Below are 20981 nucleotides of genomic sequence, written 5' to 3' on the forward strand. Positions count from 1 at the left end.
CTGGGGGGGCACCTGGGATTTTGGGGGGGCACCCAGGGGGTTTAGGGGGCACCCAGGAGTTCAGGGGGGGCACCCAGTGGGTTTAGGGGGCACCCAGGATTTCGGGGGGGGGCACCCAGGGCTCCAGGGGGGCACCCAAGGGGTTTAGGGGGCACCCAGGAGTTCAGGGGGGGCACCCAGGATTTTGGGGGGGGCACCCAGGGGTTTTGGGGGGGGGGGCACCCAGGGATCTGAGGGGGGCACCCAGAGTATTGGGGGGTACCCAGGGGTTCAGGGGAGCACCTGGGATTTTGGGGGGGCACCCAGGGGTCTGGGGGGGCACCCAGGGGGTTTAGGGGGCACCCAGGAGTTCAGGGGGGGCACCCAGTGGGTTTAGGGGGCACCCAGGATTTCAGGGGGGGGGCACCCAGGGCTCCAGGGGGGCACCCAAGGGGTTTAGGGGGCACCCAGGAGTTCAGGGGGGGCACCCAGAGTATTAAGGGGCACCCAGAGGTTTTGGGGGGGGCACCCAGGTGTCCAGGGGAGCACCTGGGATTTTGGGGGGGCACCCAGGGGTCTGGGGGGGGCGCACCCAAAGTATTGGGGGGCACCCACGGGTTTTGGGGGGGGACCCACGGGTTTCGGAGGCGGGGGGGGGGGGGGGGGCACCCAGGTGTCCAGAGGGGCACCCAGGGGTTTGGGGGGCACCCAGGGGTCTGGGGGGGGCACCCAGGATTTCGGGGGGCACCCAGGGGTCTGGGGGGGCACCCAGGGGTCTGGGGGGGGCACCCAGATTTTTTTTTTTTTTGGGGGGGCCCCTCACGTTGATGCAGAAGAGCGTGGTCATGCGGTGCAGGTAGTTGGGGTCGGCCGCCATGGCCAGCACCTTGGGGACGATGGTGCCCTGCGCCCAGTCCTGCCCGAAGCGCTCCACCAGTTTGCGGAGGTTACTGGTGGCCGCTTCGCGGATGGCGTAAACTGGGAGGGGGTCGGGGGGAGACACCAGTCGCACCAGTTAAGCTCTGAACTGGGTGAGCGGTAATACGCCTCTCGGAGGGACCAGTAACTCCCAGGAACGTCTCCCCGCAACCTGCCAGCTCCCAGTACGCTCCCAGTAATCCGCTATGGCTCCCAGTAAGGGCCCCCAACATCCCAGCAAACCCCTCTGGCTCCCAGTAAGGGCCCCCCAAGATCCCAGTAACCCCCTCTGGCTCCCAGAAAGGCCCCCCAGGGGCTCCCAGTAACCCGCTATGGCTCCCAGTAAGGGCCCCCCAAGATCCCAGCAACCCCCTCTGGCTCCCAGTAAGGGCCCCCCAAGATCCCAGTAACCCCCTCTGGCTCCCAGTAACCCCCTCTGGCTCCCAGTAAGGCCCCCCCCAAGATCCCAGTAACCCCCTCTGGCTCCCAGAAAGGCCCCCCAGGGGCTCCCAGTAACCCCCTCTGGCTCCCAATAAGGCCCCCCAAGATCCCAGTGGAGGTTACTGGTGGCCGCTTCGCGGATGGCGTAAACTGGGAGGGGGTCGGGGGGAGACACCAGTCGCACCAGTTAAGCTCTGAACTGGGTGAGCGGTAATACGCCTCTCGGAGGGACCAGTAACTCCCAGGAACGTCTCCCCGCAACCTGCCAGCTCCCAGTACGCTCCCAGTAACCCGCTATGGCTCCCAGTAAGGGCCCCCAACATCCCAGCAAACCCCTCTGGCTCCCAGTAAGGGCCCCCCAAGATCCCAGTAACCCCCTCTGGCTCCCAGTAAGGGCCCCCCAAGATCCCTGTAACCCCCTCTGGCTCCCAGAAAGGCCCCCAAGGGCTCCCAGTAACCCGCTACGGCTCCCAGTAAGGGCCCCCCAAGATCCCAGTAACCCCCTCTGGCTCCCAGTAAGGCCCCCCCCAAGATCCCAGTAACCCCCTCTGGCTCCCAGAAAGGCCCCCCAGGGGCTCCCAGTAACCCCCTCTGGCTCCCAGTAAGGCCCCCCAAGATCCCAGTGGAGGTTACTGGTGGCCGCTTCGCGGATGGCGTAAACTGGGAGGGGGTCGGGGGGAGACACCAGTCGCACCAGTTAAGCTCTGAACTGGGTGAGCGGTAATACGCCTCTCGGAGGGACCAGTAACTCCCAGGAACGTCTCCCCGCAACCTGCCAGCTCCCAGTACGCTCCCAGTAACCCGCTATGGCTCCCAGTAAGGGCCCCCCAAGATCCCAGCAAACCCCTCTGGCTCCCAGTAAGGGCCCCCCAAGATCCCAGTAACCCCCTCTGGCTCCCAGTAAGGCCCCCCCCAAGATCCCAGTAACCCCCTCTGGCTCCCAGAAAGGCCCCCCAGGGGCTCCCAGTAACCCCCTCTGGCTCCCAATAAGGCCCCCCAAGATCCCAGTAACCCCCTCTGGCTCCCAGTAAGGCCCCCCAAGATCCCAGTGGAGGTTACTGGTGGCCGCTTCGCGGATGGCGTAAACTGGGAGGGGGTCGGGGGGAGACACCAGTCGCACCAGTTAAGCTCTGAACTGGGTGAGCGGTAATACGCCTCTCGGAGGGACCAGTAACTCCCAGGAACGTCTCCCCGCAACCTGCCAGCTCCCAGTACGCTCCCAGTAATCCGCTATGGCTCCCAGTAAGGGCCCCCAACATCCCAGCAAACCCCTCTGGCTCCCAGTAAGGGCCCCCCAAGATCCCAGTAACCCCCTCTGGCTCCCAGAAAGGCCCCCCAGGGGCTCCCAGTAACCCGCTATGGCTCCCAGTAAGGGCCCCCCAAGATCCCAGCAACCCCCTCTGGCTCCCAGTAAGGGCCCCCCAAGATCCCAGTAACCCCCTCTGGCTCCCAGTAAGGCCCCCCCCAAGATCCCAGTAACCCCCTCTGGCTCCCAGAAAGGCCCCCCAGGGGCTCCCAGTAACCCCCTCTGGCTCCCAGAAAGGCCCCCCAGGGGCTCCCAGTAACCCCCTCTGGCTCCCAGTAAGGCCCCCCAAGATCCCAGTGGAGGTTACTGGTGGCCGCTTCGCGGATGGCGTAAACTGGGAGGGGGTCGGGGGGAGACACCAGTCGCACCAGTTAAGCTCTGAACTGGGTGAGCGGTAATACGCCTCTCGGAGGGACCAGTAACTCCCAGGAACGTCTCCCCGCAACCTGCCAGCTCCCAGTACGCTCCCAGTAACCCCCCTCTGGCTCCCAGTAAGGGCCCCCAACATCCCAGCAAACCCCTCTGGCTCCCAGTAAGGGCCCCCCAAGATCCCAGTAACCCCCTCTGGCTCCCAGAAAGGCCCCCCAGGGGCTCCCAGTAACCCGCTATGGCTCCCAGTAAGGGCCCCCCAAGATCCCAGCAACCCCCTCTGGCTCCCAGTAAGGGCCCCCCAAGATCCCAGTAACCCCCTCTGGCTCCCAGTAACCCCCTCTGGCTCCCAGTAAGGCCCCCCCCAAGATCCCAGTAACCCCCTCTGGCTCCCAGAAAGGCCCCCCAGGGGCTCCCAGTAACCCCCTCTGGCTCCCAATAAGGCCCCCCAAGATCCCAGTAACCCCCTCTGGCTCCCAGTAAGGCCCCCCAAGATCCCAGTGGAGGTTACTGGTGGCCGCTTCGCGGATGGCGTAAACTGGGAGGGGGTCGGGGGGAGACACCAGTCGCACCAGTTAAGCTCTGAACTGGGTGAGCGGTAATACGCCTCTCGGAGGGACCAGTAACTCCCAGGAACGTCTCCCCGCAACCTGCCAGCTCCCAGTACGCTCCCAGTAACCCGCTATGGCTCCCAGTAAGGGCCCCCAACATCCCAGCAAACCCCTCTGGCTCCCAGTAAGGGCCCCCCAAGATCCCAGTAACCCCCTCTGGCTCCCAGTAACCCCCTCTGGCTCCCAGTAAGGCCCCCCCCAAGATCCCAGTAACCCCCTCTGGCTCCCAGAAAGGCCCCCCAGGGGCTCCCAGTAACCCCCTCTGGCTCCCAATAAGGCCCCCCAAGATCCCAGTAACCCCCTCTGGCTCCCAGTAAGGCCCCCCAAGATCCCAGTGGAGGTTACTGGTGGCCGCTTCGCAGATGGCGTAAACTGGGAGGGGGTCGGGGGGAGACACCAGTCGCACCAGTTAAGCTCTGAACTGGGTGAGCGGTAATACGCCTCTCGGAGGGACCAGTAACTCCCAGGAACGTCTCCCCGCAACCTGCCAGCTCCCAGTACGCTCCCAGTAACCCCCCTCTGGCTCCCAGTAAGGGCCCCCAACATCCCAGCAAACCCCTCTGGCTCCCAGTAAGGGCCCCCCAAGATCCCAGTAACCCCCTCTGGCTCCCAGTAAGGGCCCCCCAAGATCCCCGTAACCCCCTCTGGCTCCCAGAAAGGCCCCCAAGGGCTCCCAGTAACCCGCTACGGCTCCCAGTAAGGGCCCCCCAAGATCCCAGTAACCCCCTCTGGCTCCCAGTAAGGGCCCCCAAGATCCCAGTAACCCCCTCTGGCTCCCAGAAAGGCCCCCCAGGGGCTCCCAGTAAGGCCCCCCAAGATCCCAGTAACCCCCTCTGGCTCCCAGTAAGGCCCCCAAGGGCTCCCAGTAACCCGCTACGGCTCCCAGTAAGGCCCCCCCAAGATTCCAGTAACCCCCTCTGGCTCCCAGAAAGGCCCCCCAGGGGCTCCCAGTAAGGCCCCCCAAGATCCCAGTAACCCCCTCTGGCTCCCAGTAAGGGCCCCCAAGATCCCAGTAACCCCCTCTGGCTCCCAGAAAGGCCCCCCAGGGGCTCCCAGTAAGGCCCCCCAAGATCCCAGTAACCCCCTCTGGCTCCCAGTAAGGCCCCCAAGGGCTCCCAGTAACCCGCTATGGCTCCCAGTAAGGGCCCCCCAAGATCCCAGTAACCCCCTCTGGCTCCCAGAAAGGCCCCCCAGGGGCTCCCAGTAAGGCCCCCCAAGATCCCAGTAACCCCCTCTGGCTCCCAGTAAGGCCCCCCCAAGATCCCAGTAACCCCCTCTGGCTCCCAGTAAGGCCCCCAAGGGCTCCCAGTAACCCCCTCTGGCTCCCAGTAAGGCCCCCCCAAGATCCCAGTAACCCCCTCTGGCTCCCAGTAAGGCCCCCCAAGATCCCAGTAACCCCCTCTGGCTCCCAGTAAGGCCCCCCCAGGATCCCAGTAACCCCCTCTGGCTCCCAGTAAGGCCCCCCAAGATCCCAGTGGAGGTTACTGGTGGCCGCTTCGCGGATGGCGTAAACTGGGAGGGGGTCGGGGGGAGACACCAGTCGCACCAGTTAAGCTCTGAACTGGGTGAGCGGTAATACGCCTCTCGGAGGGACCAGTAACTCCCAGGAACGTCTCCCCGCAACCTGCCAGCTCCCAGTACGCTCCCAGTAATCCGCTATGGCTCCCAGTAAGGGCCCCCAACATCCCAGCAAACCCCTCTGGCTCCCAGTAAGGGCCCCCCAAGATCCCAGTAACCCCCTCTGGCTCCCAGAAAGGCCCCCCAGGGGCTCCCAGTAACCCGCTATGGCTCCCAGTAAGGGCCCCCCAAGATCCCAGCAACCCCCTCTGGCTCCCAGTAAGGGCCCCCCAAGATCCCAGTAACCCCCTCTGGCTCCCAGTAACCCCCTCTGGCTCCCAGTAAGGCCCCCCCCAAGATCCCAGTAACCCCCTCTGGCTCCCAGAAAGGCCCCCCAGGGGCTCCCAGTAACCCCCTCTGGCTCCCAATAAGGCCCCCCAAGATCCCAGTAACCCCCTCTGGCTCCCAGTAAGGCCCCCCAAGATCCCAGTGGAGGTTACTGGTGGCCGCTTCGCGGATGGCGTAAACTGGGAGGGGGTCGGGGGGAGACACCAGTCACACCAGTTAAGCTCTGAACTGGGTGAGCGGTAATACGCCTCTCGGAGGGACCAGTAACTCCCAGGAACGTCTCCCCGCAACCTGCCAGCTCCCAGTACGCTCCCAGTAACCCGCTATGGCTCCCAGTAAGGGCCCCCAACATCCCAGCAAACCCCTCTGGCTCCCAGTAAGGGCCCCCCAAGATCCCAGTAACCCCCTCTGGCTCCCAGTAAGGGCCCCCCAAGATCCCCGTAACCCCCTCTGGCTCCCAGAAAGGCCCCCAAGGGCTCCCAGTAACCCGCTACGGCTCCCAGTAAGGGCCCCCCAAGATCCCAGTAACCCCCTCTGGCTCCCAGTAAGGGCCCCCAAGATCCCAGTAACCCCCTCTGGCTCCCAGAAAGGCCCCCCAGGGGCTCCCAGTAAGGCCCCCCAGGGGCTCCCAGTAACCCCCTCTGGCTCCCAGTAAGGCCCCCAAGGGCTCCCAGTAACCCGCTACGGCTCCCAGTAAGGCCCCCCCAAGATTCCAGTAACCCCCTCTGGCTCCCAGAAAGGCCCCCCAGGGGCTCCCAGTAAGGCCCCCCAAGATCCCAGTAACCCCCTCTGGCTCCCAGTAAGGGCCCCCAAGATCCCAGTAACCCCCTCTGGCTCCCAGAAAGGCCCCCCAGGGGCTCCCAGTAAGGCCCCCCAAGATCCCAGTAACCCCCTCTGGCTCCCAGTAAGGCCCCCAAGGGCTCCCAGTAACCCGCTATGGCTCCCAGTAAGGGCCCCCCAAGATCCCAGTAACCCCCTCTGGCTCCCAGAAAGGCCCCCCAGGGGCTCCCAGTAAGGCCCCCCAAGATCCCAGTAACCCCCTCTGGCTCCCAGTAAGGCCCCCCCAAGATCCCAGTAACCCCCTCTGGCTCCCAGTAAGGCCCCCAAGGGCTCCCAGTAACCCCCTCTGGCTCCCAGTAAGGCCCCCCCAAGATCCCAGTAACCCCCTCTGGCTCCCAGTAAGGCCCCCCAAGATCCCAGTAACCCCCTCTGGCTCCCAGTAAGGCCCCCCCAGGATCCCAGTAACCCCCTCTGGCTCCCAGTAAGGCCCCCCAAGATCCCAGTGGAGGTTACTGGTGGCCGCTTCGCGGATGGCGTAAACTGGGAGGGGGTCGGGGGGAGACACCAGTCGCACCAGTTAAGCTCTGAACTGGGTGAGCGGTAATACGCCTCTCGGAGGGACCAGTAACTCCCAGGAACGTCTCCCCGCAACCTGCCAGCTCCCAGTACGCTCCCAGTAATCCGCTATGGCTCCCAGTAAGGGCCCCCAACATCCCAGCAAACCCCTCTGGCTCCCAGTAAGGGCCCCCCAAGATCCCAGTAACCCCCTCTGGCTCCCAGAAAGGCCCCCCAGGGGCTCCCAGTAACCCGCTATGGCTCCCAGTAAGGGCCCCCCAAGATCCCAGCAACCCCCTCTGGCTCCCAGTAAGGGCCCCCCAAGATCCCAGTAACCCCCTCTGGCTCCCAGTAACCCCCTCTGGCTCCCAGTAAGGCCCCCCCCAAGATCCCAGTAACCCCCTCTGGCTCCCAGAAAGGCCCCCCAGGGGCTCCCAGTAACCCCCTCTGGCTCCCAATAAGGCCCCCCAAGATCCCAGTGGAGGTTACTGGTGGCCGCTTCGCGGATGGCGTAAACTGGGAGGGGGTCGGGGGGAGACACCAGTCGCACCAGTTAAGCTCTGAACTGGGTGAGCGGTAATACGCCTCTCGGAGGGACCAGTAACTCCCAGGAACGTCTCCCCGCAACCTGCCAGCTCCCAGTACGCTCCCAGTAATCCGCTCTGGCTCCCAGTAAGGGCCCCCCAAGATCCCCGTAACCCCCTCTGGCTCCCAGAAAGGCCCCCAAGGGCTCCCAGTAACCTGCTACGGCTCCCAGTAAGGGCCCCCCAAGATCCCAGTAACCCCCTCTGGCTCCCAGTAAGGCCCCCCCCAAGATCCCAGTAACCCCCTCTGGCTCCCAGAAAGGCCCCCCAGGGGCTCCCAGTAACCCCCTCTGGCTCCCAGTAAGGCCCCCCCAAGATCCCAGTAACCCCCTCTGGCTCCCAGTAAGGCCCCCAAGGGCTCCCAGTAACCCGCTACGGCTCCCAGTAAGGCCCCCCCAAGATCCCAGTAACCCCCTCTGGCTCCCAGAAAGGCCCCCCAGGGGCTCCCAGTAAGGCCCCCCAAGATCCCAGTAACCCCCTCTGGCTCCCAGTAAGGCCCCCAAGGGCTCCCAGTAACCCGCTACGGCTCCCAGTAAGGCCCCCCCAAGATTCCAGTAACCCCCTCTGGCTCCCAGAAAGGCCCCCCAGGGGCTCCCAGTAACCCGCTATGGCTCCCAGTAAGGGCCCCCCAAGATCCCAGTAACCCCCTCTGGCTCCCAGTAAGGCCCCCCAAGATCCCAGTAACCCCCTCTGGCTCCCAGTAAGGCCCCCCCAGGGTCCCAGTAACCCCCTCTGGCTCCCAGTAAGGCCCCCAAGGGCTCCCAGTAACCCGCTGTGGCTCCCAGTAAGGCTCCCCAAGATCCTAGTAACCCCCCTCTGGCTCCCAGTAAGGCCCCCCCAAGATCCCAGTAACCCCCTCTGGCTCCCAGTAAGGCCCCCAAGGGCTCCCAGTAACCCGCTGTGGCTCCCAGTAAGGCTCCCCAAGATCCTAGTAACCCCCCTCTGGCTCCCAGTAAGGCCCCCCAGAGATCCCAGTAAGGCCCCACCAGGCAAGCAGGAACTCCAAGGAACAACCCCCCCCCAGCTCCCAGTAATCCCTCACCAGGTGACCAGTAAGTCCCAGTAACCCTGTTGGTTCCCAGCAACCCCCCTTACTGGATAACCACCAACTCCCAGTAACCCCCCCCAGCTCCCAGTATGCTCCCACTAACCCCCACCCAGACAACCCAGTAACACTTCTGGGGGCTCCCAATAACCCCCCTCAGGCCCCCCAGTAACCCCCCCCCGAGCTCCCAGTAACCCCCCCCAGGGCTCCCAGCAACACCCAGCAACCCCTCTAGGGCCTCCCAGTAACCCCACCAGGCCTCCCAGTAACTCCCAGTAACCCCCCAGGTGTCTGACTCACCGTGGTCGACCAGCCAGGCCATGCAGAGCGAGTTCAGCTTCTCATCAAAGAACTCCACGCCCTGGCAGAGCAAACACCAGTATAAACCAGTGTGAACCACTAACTTCCCAGTATGAACCAGGACCCTCCTAATACGGACTCGTACTCTTGCAAGAGAAACCAGTATGGCCCAGTCCCCTCCCACTCCCTCCCAGTGCCCCCGTGGAAGGCTACACCATCCTTCCAGTCTCTCCCAGTGCCCCTGTAGAAGGCCATAACGCCCTCCCAGTGCCTCCCAGTGCCCCCACAGATGACTATACTGCTCTCCCAGTGCCTCCCAGTGACCCCATAGAAGGCCATAATGCCCTTCCAGTCTCTCCCAGTGGCCCCATAGAAGGCCATAATGCCCTCCCAGTGCCTCCCAGTACCCCCACAGATGACTATACTGCTCTCTTAGGGCCTCCCAGTCTCTCCCAGTGTCCCCATAGAAAATGGTAACACCCACCCAGTGCTTCCCAGTGTCCCCGTAGAAAACCATAATGCTCTCCCAGTCCCCCTACAGGTGCCCATAAGACTCTCCCAGTGCCCCCAGCGAAGGCTGTGACGCCCTCCCAGTGCTTCCCAGTCCCTCCCAGCCCCTCCCAGTGCCCCCCCAGAAGGCCGTAACACCCTCCCAGTGCTTCCCATTCTCTCCCAGTGCCACCACAGAAGGCCATAACGCCCTCCCAGTGCTTCCCAGTCCCTCCCAGCACCCCCCCAGAAGGCCGTAACTCCCTCCCAGTACTTCCCAGTGCCTCCCAGTACCCCCACCGAAGGCTGTAACGCTCTCCCAGTGCTTCCCAGTCCCTCCCAGCACACCCCCAGAAGGCCATAACTCCCTCCCAGTGCTTCCCAGTGCCTCCCAGCACCCCTCCAGAAGGCCATAACTCCCTCCCAGTGCTTCCCAGTGCCTCCCAGTCCCTCCCAGTAGGCCATAACGCCCTCCCAGCACCCCTCCAGAAGACCATAACTCCCTCCCAGTGCTTCCCAGTCCCTCCCAGCACCCCCCCAGAAGGCCATAACTCCCTCCCAGTGCTTCCCAGTGCCTCCCAGCACCCCTCCAGAAGGCCACAACGCCCTCCCAGTGCTTCCCAGTCCCTCCCAGCACCCCCCCAGAAGGCCGTAACTCCCTCCCAGTACTTCCCAGTGCCTCCCAGTACCCCCACCGAAGGCTGTAACGCTCTCCCAGTGCTTCCCAGTCCCTCCCAGCACACCCCCAGAAGGCCATAACTCCCTCCCAGTGCTTCCCAGTGCCTCCCAGCACCCCTCCAGAAGGCCATAACTCCCTCCCAGTGCTTCCCAGTGCCTCCCAGTCCCTCCCAGTAGGCCATAACGCCCTCCCAGCACCCCTCCAGAAGACCATAACTCCCTCCCAGTGCTTCCCAGTCCCTCCCAGCACCCCCCCAGAAGGCCATAACTCCCTCCCAGTGCTTCCCAGTGCCTCCCAGCACCCCTCCAGAAGGCCACAACGCCCTCCCAGTGCTTCCCAGTCCCTCCCAGCACCCCCCCAGAAGGCCGTAACTCCCTCCCAGTACTTCCCAGTGCCTCCCAGTACCCCCACCGAAGGCTGTAACGCTCTCCCAGTGCTTCCCAGTCCCTCCCAGCACACCCCCAGAAGGCCATAACTCCCTCCCAGTGCTTCCCAGTGCCTCCCAGCACCCCTCCAGAAGGCCATAACTCCCTCCCAGTGCTTCCCAGTGCCTCCCAGTCCCTCCCAGTAGGCCATAACGCCCTCCCAGCACCCCTCCAGAAGACCATAACTCCCTCCCAGTGCTTCCCAGTCCCTCCCAGCACCCCCCCAGAAGGCCGTAACTCCCTCCCAGTACTTCCCAGTGCCTCCCAGTACCCCCACCGAAGGCTGTAACGCTCTCCCAGTGCTTCCCAGTCCCTCCCAGCACACCCCCAGAAGGCCATAACGCCCTCCCAGTGCTTCCCAGTGCCTCCCAGCACCCCTCCAGAAGACCATAACGCCCTCCCAGTCCCTCCCAGCCCCTCCCAGCCCCCCCCCAGAAGGCCGTAACTCCCTCCCAGTACTTCCCAGTGCCTCCCAGTACCCCCACCGAAGGCTGTAACGCTCTCCCAGTGCTTCCCAGTCCCTCCCAGCACACCCCCAGAAGGCCATAACTCCCTCCCAGTGCTTCCCAGTGCCTCCCAGCACCCCTCCAGAAGGCCATAACTCCCTCCCAGTGCTTCCCAGTGCCTCCCAGTCCCTCCCAGTAGGCCATAACGCCCTCCCAGCACCCCTCCAGAAGACCATAACTCCCTCCCAGTGCTTCCCAGTCCCTCCCAGCACCCCCCCAGAAGGCCGTAACTCCCTCCCAGTACTTCCCAGTGCCTCCCAGTACCCCCACCGAAGGCTGTAACGCTCTCCCAGTGCTTCCCAGTCCCTCCCAGCACACCCCCAGAAGGCCATAACGCCCTCCCAGTGCTTCCCAGTGCCTCCCAGCACCCCTCCAGAAGACCATAACGCCCTCCCAGTCCCTCCCAGCCCCCCCCCAGAAGGCCGTAACTCCCTCCCAGCACCCCTCCAGAAGACCATAACTCCCTCCCAGTGCTTCCCAGTCCCTCCCAGCACCCCCCCAGAAGGCCATAACTCCCTCCCAGTGCTTCCCAGTGCCTCCCAGCACCCCTCCAGAAGGCCATAACTCCCTCCCAGTGCTTCCCAGTGCCTCCCAGTCCCTCCCAGTAGGCCATAACGCCCTCCCAGCACCCCTCCAGAAGACCATAACTCCCTCCCAGTGCTTCCCAGTCCCTCCCAGCACCCCCCCAGAAGGCCGTAACTCCCTCCCAGTACTTCCCAGTGCCTCCCAGTACCCCCACCGAAGGCTGTAACGCTCTCCCAGTGCTTCCCAGTCCCTCCCAGCACACCCCCAGAAGGCCATAACGCCCTCCCAGTGCTTCCCAGTGCCTCCCAGCACCCCTCCAGAAGACCATAACGCCCTCCCAGTCCCTCCCAGCCCCTCCCAGCGCCCCCCCAGAAGGCCGTAACTCCCTCCCAGTACTTCCCAGTGCCTCCCAGTACCCCCACCGAAGGCTGTAACGCTCTCCCAGTGCTTCCCAGTCCCTCCCAGCACACCCCCAGAAGGCCATAACGCCCTCCCAGTGCTTCCCAGTGCCTCCCAGCACCCCTCCAGAAGACCATAACGCCCTCCCAGTGCCTCCCAGCACCCCCCCAGAAGGCCGTAACTCCCTCCCAGTGCTTCCCAGTGCCTCCCAGTGCTCACCAGCTGGCCGGCCAGCAGGGGCATGTACTCGATGATGGCGAGGCGGACGCGCCACTTGGCGTCCTCGGCCAGTTCGACGATGGCGGGCAGGAGGGACTGGGAGAGCTGCCGGATCCCGATCACCTCGTTAACGCAGTCCAGGTTGGAGATGATGTTGAGACGGACTTCGGGACACTGCGGGGACAAGGGGGGGTGACACTTGGGGTGGCATCTGGGGGCGTCAGCAAGGTACTGGGAGGGGGTACTGGGAAGGAAGGGGACGGGGTGGTGGCATCTACGGGGTGGTGGCATCTACGGGGTGGTGGCACCGATGGCGTGGTGGCACCTACGGCGGGGTGGTGGCACCTACGGCGGGGTGGTGGCACTGGGAAGGGGACGCGGCGGTTCCCCGCGTGTCCCCAAAAGTCCCCAGATGTCCCCAAGTGTCCCCCCTCACCGCGGTGGGGCTACCTCCAAGGTGTCCCCATGGTGGTGGCACCATCCCCAAGCCCCTCGACCAGGGCGAGCGCGCCACCGCGGTCCCCAAAACGTCCTCAACCCAGCAGCGCGTCCCCAAATGTCCCCAGATGTCCCCACCTCGTCCTTGAGCTGCGCGAGGAAGAGGGGCAGCAGATGCTCCACCGTGTTGTCCTTTCCGAGGATGGGGGACAGCCCCATGATGACGGACGCCAGCGCCGACTTCACGTGTTGGTTGGCATCTGACACCAGCTCCTGGGGATACCGTGGGGACACCGTGGGGTGGGGGGACGAAGACACCCGTGGGGGTCCCCTGGGGTGCGGGGGTGTGCTCTGAGGGGATCCTGAGGTGTCCCCGTGATGTCCCACCACCCCAAAAAGTCCCCAGGGGTATCCCCGTGATGTCCCACCACGCCAGGGGGACGTCCCCGTGATGTCTCCCCACCCCAAAAGATCCCCAGGGGTGTCCCTGTGATGTCCCACCACCCCAGGAGGTCCCCAGGGGCATCCCCATGATGTCCCACCACCCCAGGAGATCCCCAAGGGTGTCCCCGTGATGTCCCACCACCCCAGGAGGTCCCCAGGGGTGTCCCCGTGATGTCCCACCACCCCAAGAGATCACCAGGGGTGTCCCACCACCCCAGAAGATCTCCCAGGTGTGTCCCCATGATGTCCCACCACCCCAAGAGATCCCCAGGGGTGTCCCCGTGATGTCCCACCACCCCAGAAGGTCCCTCAGGGACGTCCCCATGATGTCCCACCACCCCAGAAGATCCCCAAGAGTGTCCCCATGATGTCCCACCACCCCAAGAGATCCCCAGGGGTGTCCCCCGATGTCCCACCACCCCAAGAGATCCCCAGGGGTGTCCCCGTGATGTCCCCCCACCCCAAGAGATCCCCAGGGGTGTCCCCGTGATGTCCCCCCACCCCAAGGTGTCCCCACCTTGAGGCAAAGCAAGACCTCACCCATGATGTCACCGTCACCGTGCCCCCCACGACGTCCCCCCCCACCCCAGGGTGTCCCCGTGGGGTCCCCCCAAGCCCGTGGTGTCCCCCCAAACCCCGTGGTGTCCCCCCCAAGCGCCCCTTACCTTGATGCAGGGCAGGATCTGGCCCATGATGACGGCCTCCCGGCAGTCTGGGGACAGGTTCTCGCAGAACTCTGGTGGGGGGACACACACACAGGGTGGCATCGGTTGGGGATGTGGGGAGACCGGGAGTGGCCTTGGGGACATGGGGGACTCCAGGGATCGTCCTTGGGGACCTGGGGACCATCCTTGGGGAGCTGGGGACTCCAAGGACCGTCCTTGGGGACATGAGGGACCCCAGAACCATCCTTGGGGACATGGGGAACATCCTTGGAGACACAAGGCTCATCCTTGGGGTCATGGGGATGGTCCTTGGGGACACAGGGGACCTAGGGATGGACCTTGGGGACCATCCTTGGGGGCACAGGGACCATCCTTAGGGACACAGGGACCTAGGGATGGACCTTGGGGACCCGGGGACCATCCGTGGGGACACGGGGACCTAGGGATGGACCTTGGGGACACGGGGACCATCCTTGGGGACACGGGAATGGTGCTTGGGGACACGGGGACCTAGGGATGGACCTTGGGAACAACCCTTGGGGACATGGGGGACTCCAGGGATCATCCTTGGGGAGCTGGGGACTCCAAGGACCATCCTTGGGGACATGAGGGACCCCCAGAACCATCCTTGGGGACGTGGGGACCATCCTTGGAGACGCAAGGCTCATCCTTGGGGTCATGGGGATGGTCCTTGGGGACCTGGGGACCATCTTTGGGGACACAGGGACCTAGGGATGGACCTTGGGGACACAGAGACCATCCTTGGGGACATGGGGATGGTTCTTGGGGACACAAGGACAATCCTCGGGGTCATGGGGAGACAGGGACCATCCCTGGGGACACGAGGACCTAGGAACGGACCTCGGTACCCTCCTTGGGGACACGGGGACCTAGAGATGGACCTTGGGGACACGAGGACCATCCCTGGGGACACGGGGACCTAGGGATGGACCTTGAGGACGGACCTTGAGAATACAGGGACCATCCCTGGGGACACGGGGACCTAGAGATGGACCTTGGGGACACGGGAACCATCCTTGGGGACACAGGGACCTAGGGATGGACCTTGGGGACACAAGGACCATCCTTGGGGACATGGGGACCTAGGGATGGACCTTGGGGACACGAGGACCATCTTTGGGGACACGAGGACCTCGGAATGAACCTTGAGGACACGGGGACCTAGGAATGAACCTTGGGAACATAGAGACCATCCTTGGAGACATGGGGACCTAGGGATGTACCTTGGGGACATAGAGACCATCTTCGGGGACACGGGGACCTAGGTACGGACCTTGAGGATGTGGGGACCATCCTTGGGGACACGGGGACCTAGAGATGGACCTTGGGGACACAGAAACCATCCTTGGGGACACAGGGACCTAGGGATGGACCTTGAGGATGTGGGGACCATCTTTGGGGACACTGAGACCTAGGAACGGACCTTGAGGATGTAGGGACCATCCCTGGGGACACGGGGACCTAGGGATGGACCTTGGAGACACAAGGACCATCCTTGGGGACACGGGGACGTAGAGATGGACCTTAGGGACATGGGGACCATCCTTGGGAACACAGGGTCCTAGGGACGGACCTTGGGGACACAAGAACCATCTTTGGGGTCATGGGGAGACAGGGACCATCCTTGGGGACACAGGGACCTAGGGATGAACCTTGGGGACATAGAGACCATCCTTGGGGACACGGGGACCTAGGGATGGACCTTGGGGAACTGGGGATCATCCATGGGGACACAGGGACCTAGGGATGGACCTTGAGGACCTGGGGACCATCCATGGGGACACGGGGACATAGGAATGGACCTTGGGGACACAGAGACCATCCTTGGGGAACTGACGACCATCTTTGGGGACCAACTCTGGGGACCTGGGGACCTACAAATGGACCTTGAGGATGTGGGGCCCATCCTTGGGGACACAGGGACCTAGGGATGGACCTTGGGGACCCTTCTTGGTGACACGGGGACCTAGGGATGGACCTCGAGGACCTGGGGACCATCCGTGGGGACACGGGGACCTAGGGATGGACCTTGGGGACACAAGGACCATCCTTGGGGACACAAGGACCATCCCTGGGGACACGAAGGTCTCCAGGAACCCTCCTTCTTGCCCATCCCTGGTGACCCCACGACCCAGGACCCGTCTCTGAGGACACGCAGACCCTCCTTGGGGACGAGGGGACCTGGGGACCACCCGGCGAGTGTGGGGGGGACACCCAGGCATTCGGAAGGGGGGGTGGGTGGGGTGAGGGCGTGGCCCCAGCTGACCTTTGACCTTGTGGGAGGCGGCCGCCCGCACCTCGGCCTCGCAGTCCTTCATGAGGCTCTGGAAAGCCCCCACCAGGTCGGTTTTGGTGATTTCAGGGCCCACGGCTCGTTGTAGCTGGAAGGGGGGGGGTCAGAGGTCAAAAAAAAATGTCCCCAGCTGTCCCCAAGGGCATCCCAAATCGTCCCCCTCCCCAAAAGTGTCCTCACGGGTCCCCAAACACCCCCAAATCTGTCCCAAAACATCCCCGGGGGGTCCCCACATGTTCCAAACCACCCCCAAAGTGTGTCCCCCAAAATATCCCTCCAAAATGTCCCCCAAATGTGTCCCCCTCAAAATATCCCTCCAAAACATCCCCAAATACCCCCAAATGTGTCCTTAAAATGTGTCCTCGAAGTGTGTCCCCCAAAATCTCTCCAAAACATCCCCAAACGCCCCCAAATGTGTCCCTAAATGTCCCCAAACATCCTCAGGGGGGTCCCCACGTGTTCCAAACCGTCCCCAAAGTTTGTCCCCCAAAATATCCCTCCAAAACATCCCAAAACACCCCCAAATGCGTCCCCAAAAACCCCAACTTTGTCCCCAAAGTGTGTCCCCCAAAATATCCCTCCAAAACGTCCCCAAATGCCCCCAAATGTCCCCAAAGTGTCCCCCAAAATCTCTCCAAAACATCCCCAAATGTGTCCCTAAATGTCCCCAAACGTGTCCCTAAATGTCCCCAAACACCCCCAAATGTGTCCCCAAACACCCCTAAATGTGTCCCCAAAGCGTGTCCCCCAAAATCTCTCCAAAACATCCCCAAACACCCCCAAATGTGTCCCTAAATGTCCCCAAACGTGTCCCCAAATGCCCCCAAACACCCCCAAATGTGTCCCCAAAGTGTGTCCCCCAAAATATCCCTCCAAAACATCTCCAAACGCCCCCAAATGTGTCCCCAAAAATCTCTCCAAAACATCCCCAAACCTGTCCCTAAACACCCCCAAATGTGTCCCCAAAGTGTCCCCCAAAATATCTCTCCAAAACATCCCCAAATGCCCCCAAATGTGTCCCCAAACGCCCCCAAATGTGTCCCCAAATGCCCCCAAATGCCCCCCCAAAGTGTCCCCCCCAAAATATCCCTCTAAAACATCCCCAAACACCCCTAAATGTGTCCCCAAAGCGTGTCCCCCAAAATCTCTCCAAAACATCCCCAAACACCCCCAAATGTGTCCCTAAATGTCCCCAAACGTGTTCCTAAATGTCCCCCAAAACCCCCAAATGTGTCCCCACCATGTGTCCCCCAAAATATCCCTCCAAAACATCTCCAAACGCCCCCAAATGTGTCCCCAAAAATCTCTCCAAAACATCCCCAAACGTGTCCCTAAACACCCCCAAATGTGTCCCCAAAGTGTCCCCCAAAATCTCTCCAAAACATCCCCAAACACCCCCAAATGTTCCCCAAACGTGTCCCTAAATGTCCCCAAAACCCCCTAAATGTGTCCCCACCACGTGTCCCCCAAAATATCCCTCCAAAACATCTCCAAACGCCCCCAAATGTGTCCCCAAAAATCTCTCCAAAACATCCCCAAACGTGTCCCTAAACACCCCCAAATGTGTCCCCAAAGTGTCCCCCAAAATATCTCTCCAAAACATCCCCAAATGTGTCCCCAAACGCGTCCCCAAATGCCCCCAAATGTGTCCCCAAATGCCCCCAAATGCCCCCCCAAAGTGTCCCCCCCAAAATATCCCTCTAAAACATCCCCAAACACCCCTAAATGTGTCCCCAAAGCGTGTCCCCCAAAATCTCTCCAAAACATCCCCAAACACCCCCAAATGTTCCCCAAACGTGTCCCTAAATGTCCCCAAAAACCCCTAAATGTGTCCCCACGTGTCCCCCAAAATATCCCTCCAAAACATCTCCAAATGCCCCCAAATGTGTCCCCCAAAATCTCTCCAAAACATCCCCAAACGTGTCCCTAAACACCCCCAAATGTGTCCCCAAAGTGTCCCCCAAAATATCTCTCCAAAACATCCCCAAATGCCCCAAATGTGTCCCCAAACGCCCCCAAATGTGTCCCCAAATGCCCCCCCAAAGTGTCCCCCCCAAAATATCCCTCTAAAACATCCCCAAACACCCCTAAATGTGTCCCCAAAGCGTGTCCCCCAAAATCTCTCCAAAACATCCCCAAACACCCCCAAATGTGTCCCTAAATGTCCCCAAACGTGTCCCTAAATGTCCCCAAAAACCCCCAAATGTGTCCCCACCATGTGTCCCCCAAAATATCCCTCCAAAACATCTCCAAACACCCCCAAATGCGTCCCCAAAAATCTCTCCAAAACATCCCCAAACCTGTCCCTAAACACCCCCAAATGTGTCCCCAAAGTGTCCCCCAAAATATCTCTCCAAAACATCCCCAAATGCCCCAAATGTGTCCCCAAACGCCCCCAAATGTGTCCCCAAACGCCCCCAAATGCCCCCCCCAAAGTGTCCCCCCCAAAATATCCCTCTAAAACATCCCCAAACACCCCTAAATGTGTCCCCAAAGCGTGTCCCCCAAAATCTCTCCAAAACATCCCCAAACACCCCCAAATGTGTCCCTAAATGTCCCCAAACGTCCCCAAAAACCCCCAAATGTGTCCCCACCATGTGTCCCCCAAAATATCCCTCCAAAACATCTCCAAACGCCCCCAAATGTGTCCCCAAAAATCTCTCCAAAACATCCCCAAACGTGTCCCTAAACACCCCCAAATGTGTCCCCAAAGTGTCCCCCAAAATCTCTCCAAAACATCCCCAAATGCCCCCAAATGTGTCCCCAAACGCCCCCAAATGCCCCCAAATGTGTCCCCAAAGTGTCCCCCCCAAAATATCCCTCTAAAACATCCCCAAACACCCCTAAATGTGTCCCCAAAGCGTGTCCCCCAAAATCTCTCCAAAACATCCCCAAACACCCCCAAATGTTCCCCAAACGTGTCCCTAAATGTCCCCAAAAACCCCTAAATGTGTCCCCACGTGTCCCCCAAAATATCCCTCCAAAACATCTCCAAATGCCCCCAAATGTGTCCCCCAAAATCTCTCCAAAACATCCCCAAACGTGTCCCTAAACACCCCCAAATGTGTCCCCAAAGTGTCCCCCAAAATATCTCTCCAAAACATCCCCAAATGCCCCAAATGTGTCCCCAAACGCCCCCAAATGTGTCCCCAAATGCCCCCAAATGCCCCCCCAAAGTGTCCCCCCCAAAATATCCCTCTAAAACATCCCCAAACACCCCTAAATGTGTCCCCAAAGCGTGTCCCCCAAAATCTCTCCAAAACATCCCCAAACACCCCCAAATGTGTCCCTAAATGTCCCCAAACGTGTCCCTAAATGTCCCCAAAAACCCCCAAATGTGTCCCCACCATGTGTCCCCCAAAATATCCCTCCAAAACAACCCCAAACACCCCCAAATGCGTCCCCAAAGTGCGCCCTCCAAAATATTCTGCCAAAACAACCCCAAACGTCCCCAACTGCCACCAAAGCGCGTCCCCCAAAACATCCCTCCAAAACGTCCCCGGGAGCGTCCCCAAACATCCCCGAACCCCCCCAAAAGCGTCCCCACCTCGGTAAACTTATCGGCCACCATGTACCGGACGCGCCAGGATTTGTCCTCGGCCGCCTGCCGCAGGGTCGGCATCACCAACCCCTCCAGCTCCTCCTGCGGCAGCAACTGGGCGATGCTGACGCACGCTTCCACCGCCAAAAGCCGAACCGAGTCCTACCGGGAAAAAAAAAGGGAAACCCACGCGTCCGGAAAAGGGGGAACCCAGATGTCCGGGGATCCCGACATCCGTGTTCCCTCGTTTAATACCTGCTCGTCAGACGCCAGGTTGGAGAACATGGGGATGATCTCGCTCTTGACGTGCTCCAGTTCCAAAACTTTGGCAAATTCACCCAGTTTGGAGGCGGCGGCGCGACGGACCATGGGGGTGTCGTCCGAGCAGAGGTTCCGGAAATATCTGGGGAGGTGGGGATGATCTCTGGGGACATCCCGAGACCCTTGGGGACATCCCGAGACCCTTGGGGACATCCCGACGCACCTGGGGACGTGCTGTGGGGTCTGCCGGACCAGCCCACGAGGCCAAAACTGGGTCACGGGGCCAACGTGGAGACCCACAGCTGACGTAGAATGTGTTGAGGAACATCAACGATGGCTTGGGGACACCAAGGATGCCTTGGGGACAACGTGGATTCCTTGGGGACAACGTGGATTCCTTGGGGACGTGCTACGGGGTCTGCTGGACCACGCCACGGAGCCAAAAAATGGGCCACAGGGCCAACTTGGGTGCCCTGGGCTGACCTACAGCGGCTTGAGGGACACCAAGGATGGGTTGGGGCCACCAAGGTTAGCTCGGGGACACCAGGGACGGGTTGGGGACACTGGGGATGTGCTGTGGGGTCTGCCGGACCAGCCCACGAGGCCAAAACTGGGTCACGGGGCCAATGTGGAGACCCACAGCTGATGTAGAATGTGTTGAGGAACATCAAGGATGGCTTGGGGACAACGTGGATTCCTTGGGGACAACGTGGATTCCTTGGGGACAACGTGGATTCCTTGGGGACGTGCTACGGGGTCTGCTGGACCATGCCACGGAGCCAAAAAATGGGCCACAGGGCCAACTTGGGTGCCCTGGGCTGACCTACAGCGGCTTGAGGGACACCAAGGATGGGTTGGGGCCACCAAGGTTAGCTCGGGGACACCAGGGACGGGTTGGGGACACTGGGGATGTGCTGTGGGGTCTGCCGGACCAGCCCACGAGGCCAAAACTGGGTCACGGGGCCAATGTGGAGACCCACAGCTGATGTAGAATGTGTTGAGGAACATCAAGGATGGCTTGGGGACACCAAGGATGCCTTGGGGACAACGTGGATTCCTTGGGGACAACGTGGATTCCTTGGGGACAACGTGGATTCCTTGGGGACGTGCTACGGGGTCTGCTGGACCACGCCACGGAGCCAAAAAATGGGCCACAGGGCCAACTTGGGTGCCCTGGGCTGACCTACAGCGGCTTGAGGGACACCAAGGATGGGTTGGGGCCACCAAGGTTAGCTCGGGGACACCAGGGACGGGTTGGGGACACTGGGGATGTGCTGTGGGGT

General features: G+C 61.9%; 1 protein-coding gene across 1 annotated transcript in view; it reads right to left on the reverse strand.

The window, feature by feature from the left end:
* PPP2R1A (protein phosphatase 2 scaffold subunit Aalpha) overlaps positions 1 to 20981 on the reverse strand; it is a 33988-nt gene that overhangs the window by 7550 nt on the left and 5457 nt on the right. Inside the window, exons 5-12 of the mRNA XM_069774612.1 lie at positions 19693 to 19840; positions 19444 to 19599; positions 15870 to 15984; positions 13583 to 13653; positions 12612 to 12746; positions 12036 to 12209; positions 8794 to 8854; positions 803 to 957 (exon numbers count right to left, since the gene is read on the reverse strand). Coding sequence (XP_069630713.1) covers positions 803 to 957; positions 8794 to 8854; positions 12036 to 12209; positions 12612 to 12746; positions 13583 to 13653; positions 15870 to 15984; positions 19444 to 19599; positions 19693 to 19840 — 1015 coding nt within the window. The remainder of the gene's footprint in view (positions 1 to 802; positions 958 to 8793; positions 8855 to 12035; positions 12210 to 12611; positions 12747 to 13582; positions 13654 to 15869; positions 15985 to 19443; positions 19600 to 19692; positions 19841 to 20981) is intronic.

The sequence above is a fragment of the Haliaeetus albicilla genome, chromosome 31 (genome assembly GCF_947461875.1).
Source record: "Haliaeetus albicilla chromosome 31, bHalAlb1.1, whole genome shotgun sequence".
In the NCBI taxonomy this organism is placed as follows: Eukaryota; Metazoa; Chordata; class Aves; order Accipitriformes; family Accipitridae; genus Haliaeetus; species Haliaeetus albicilla.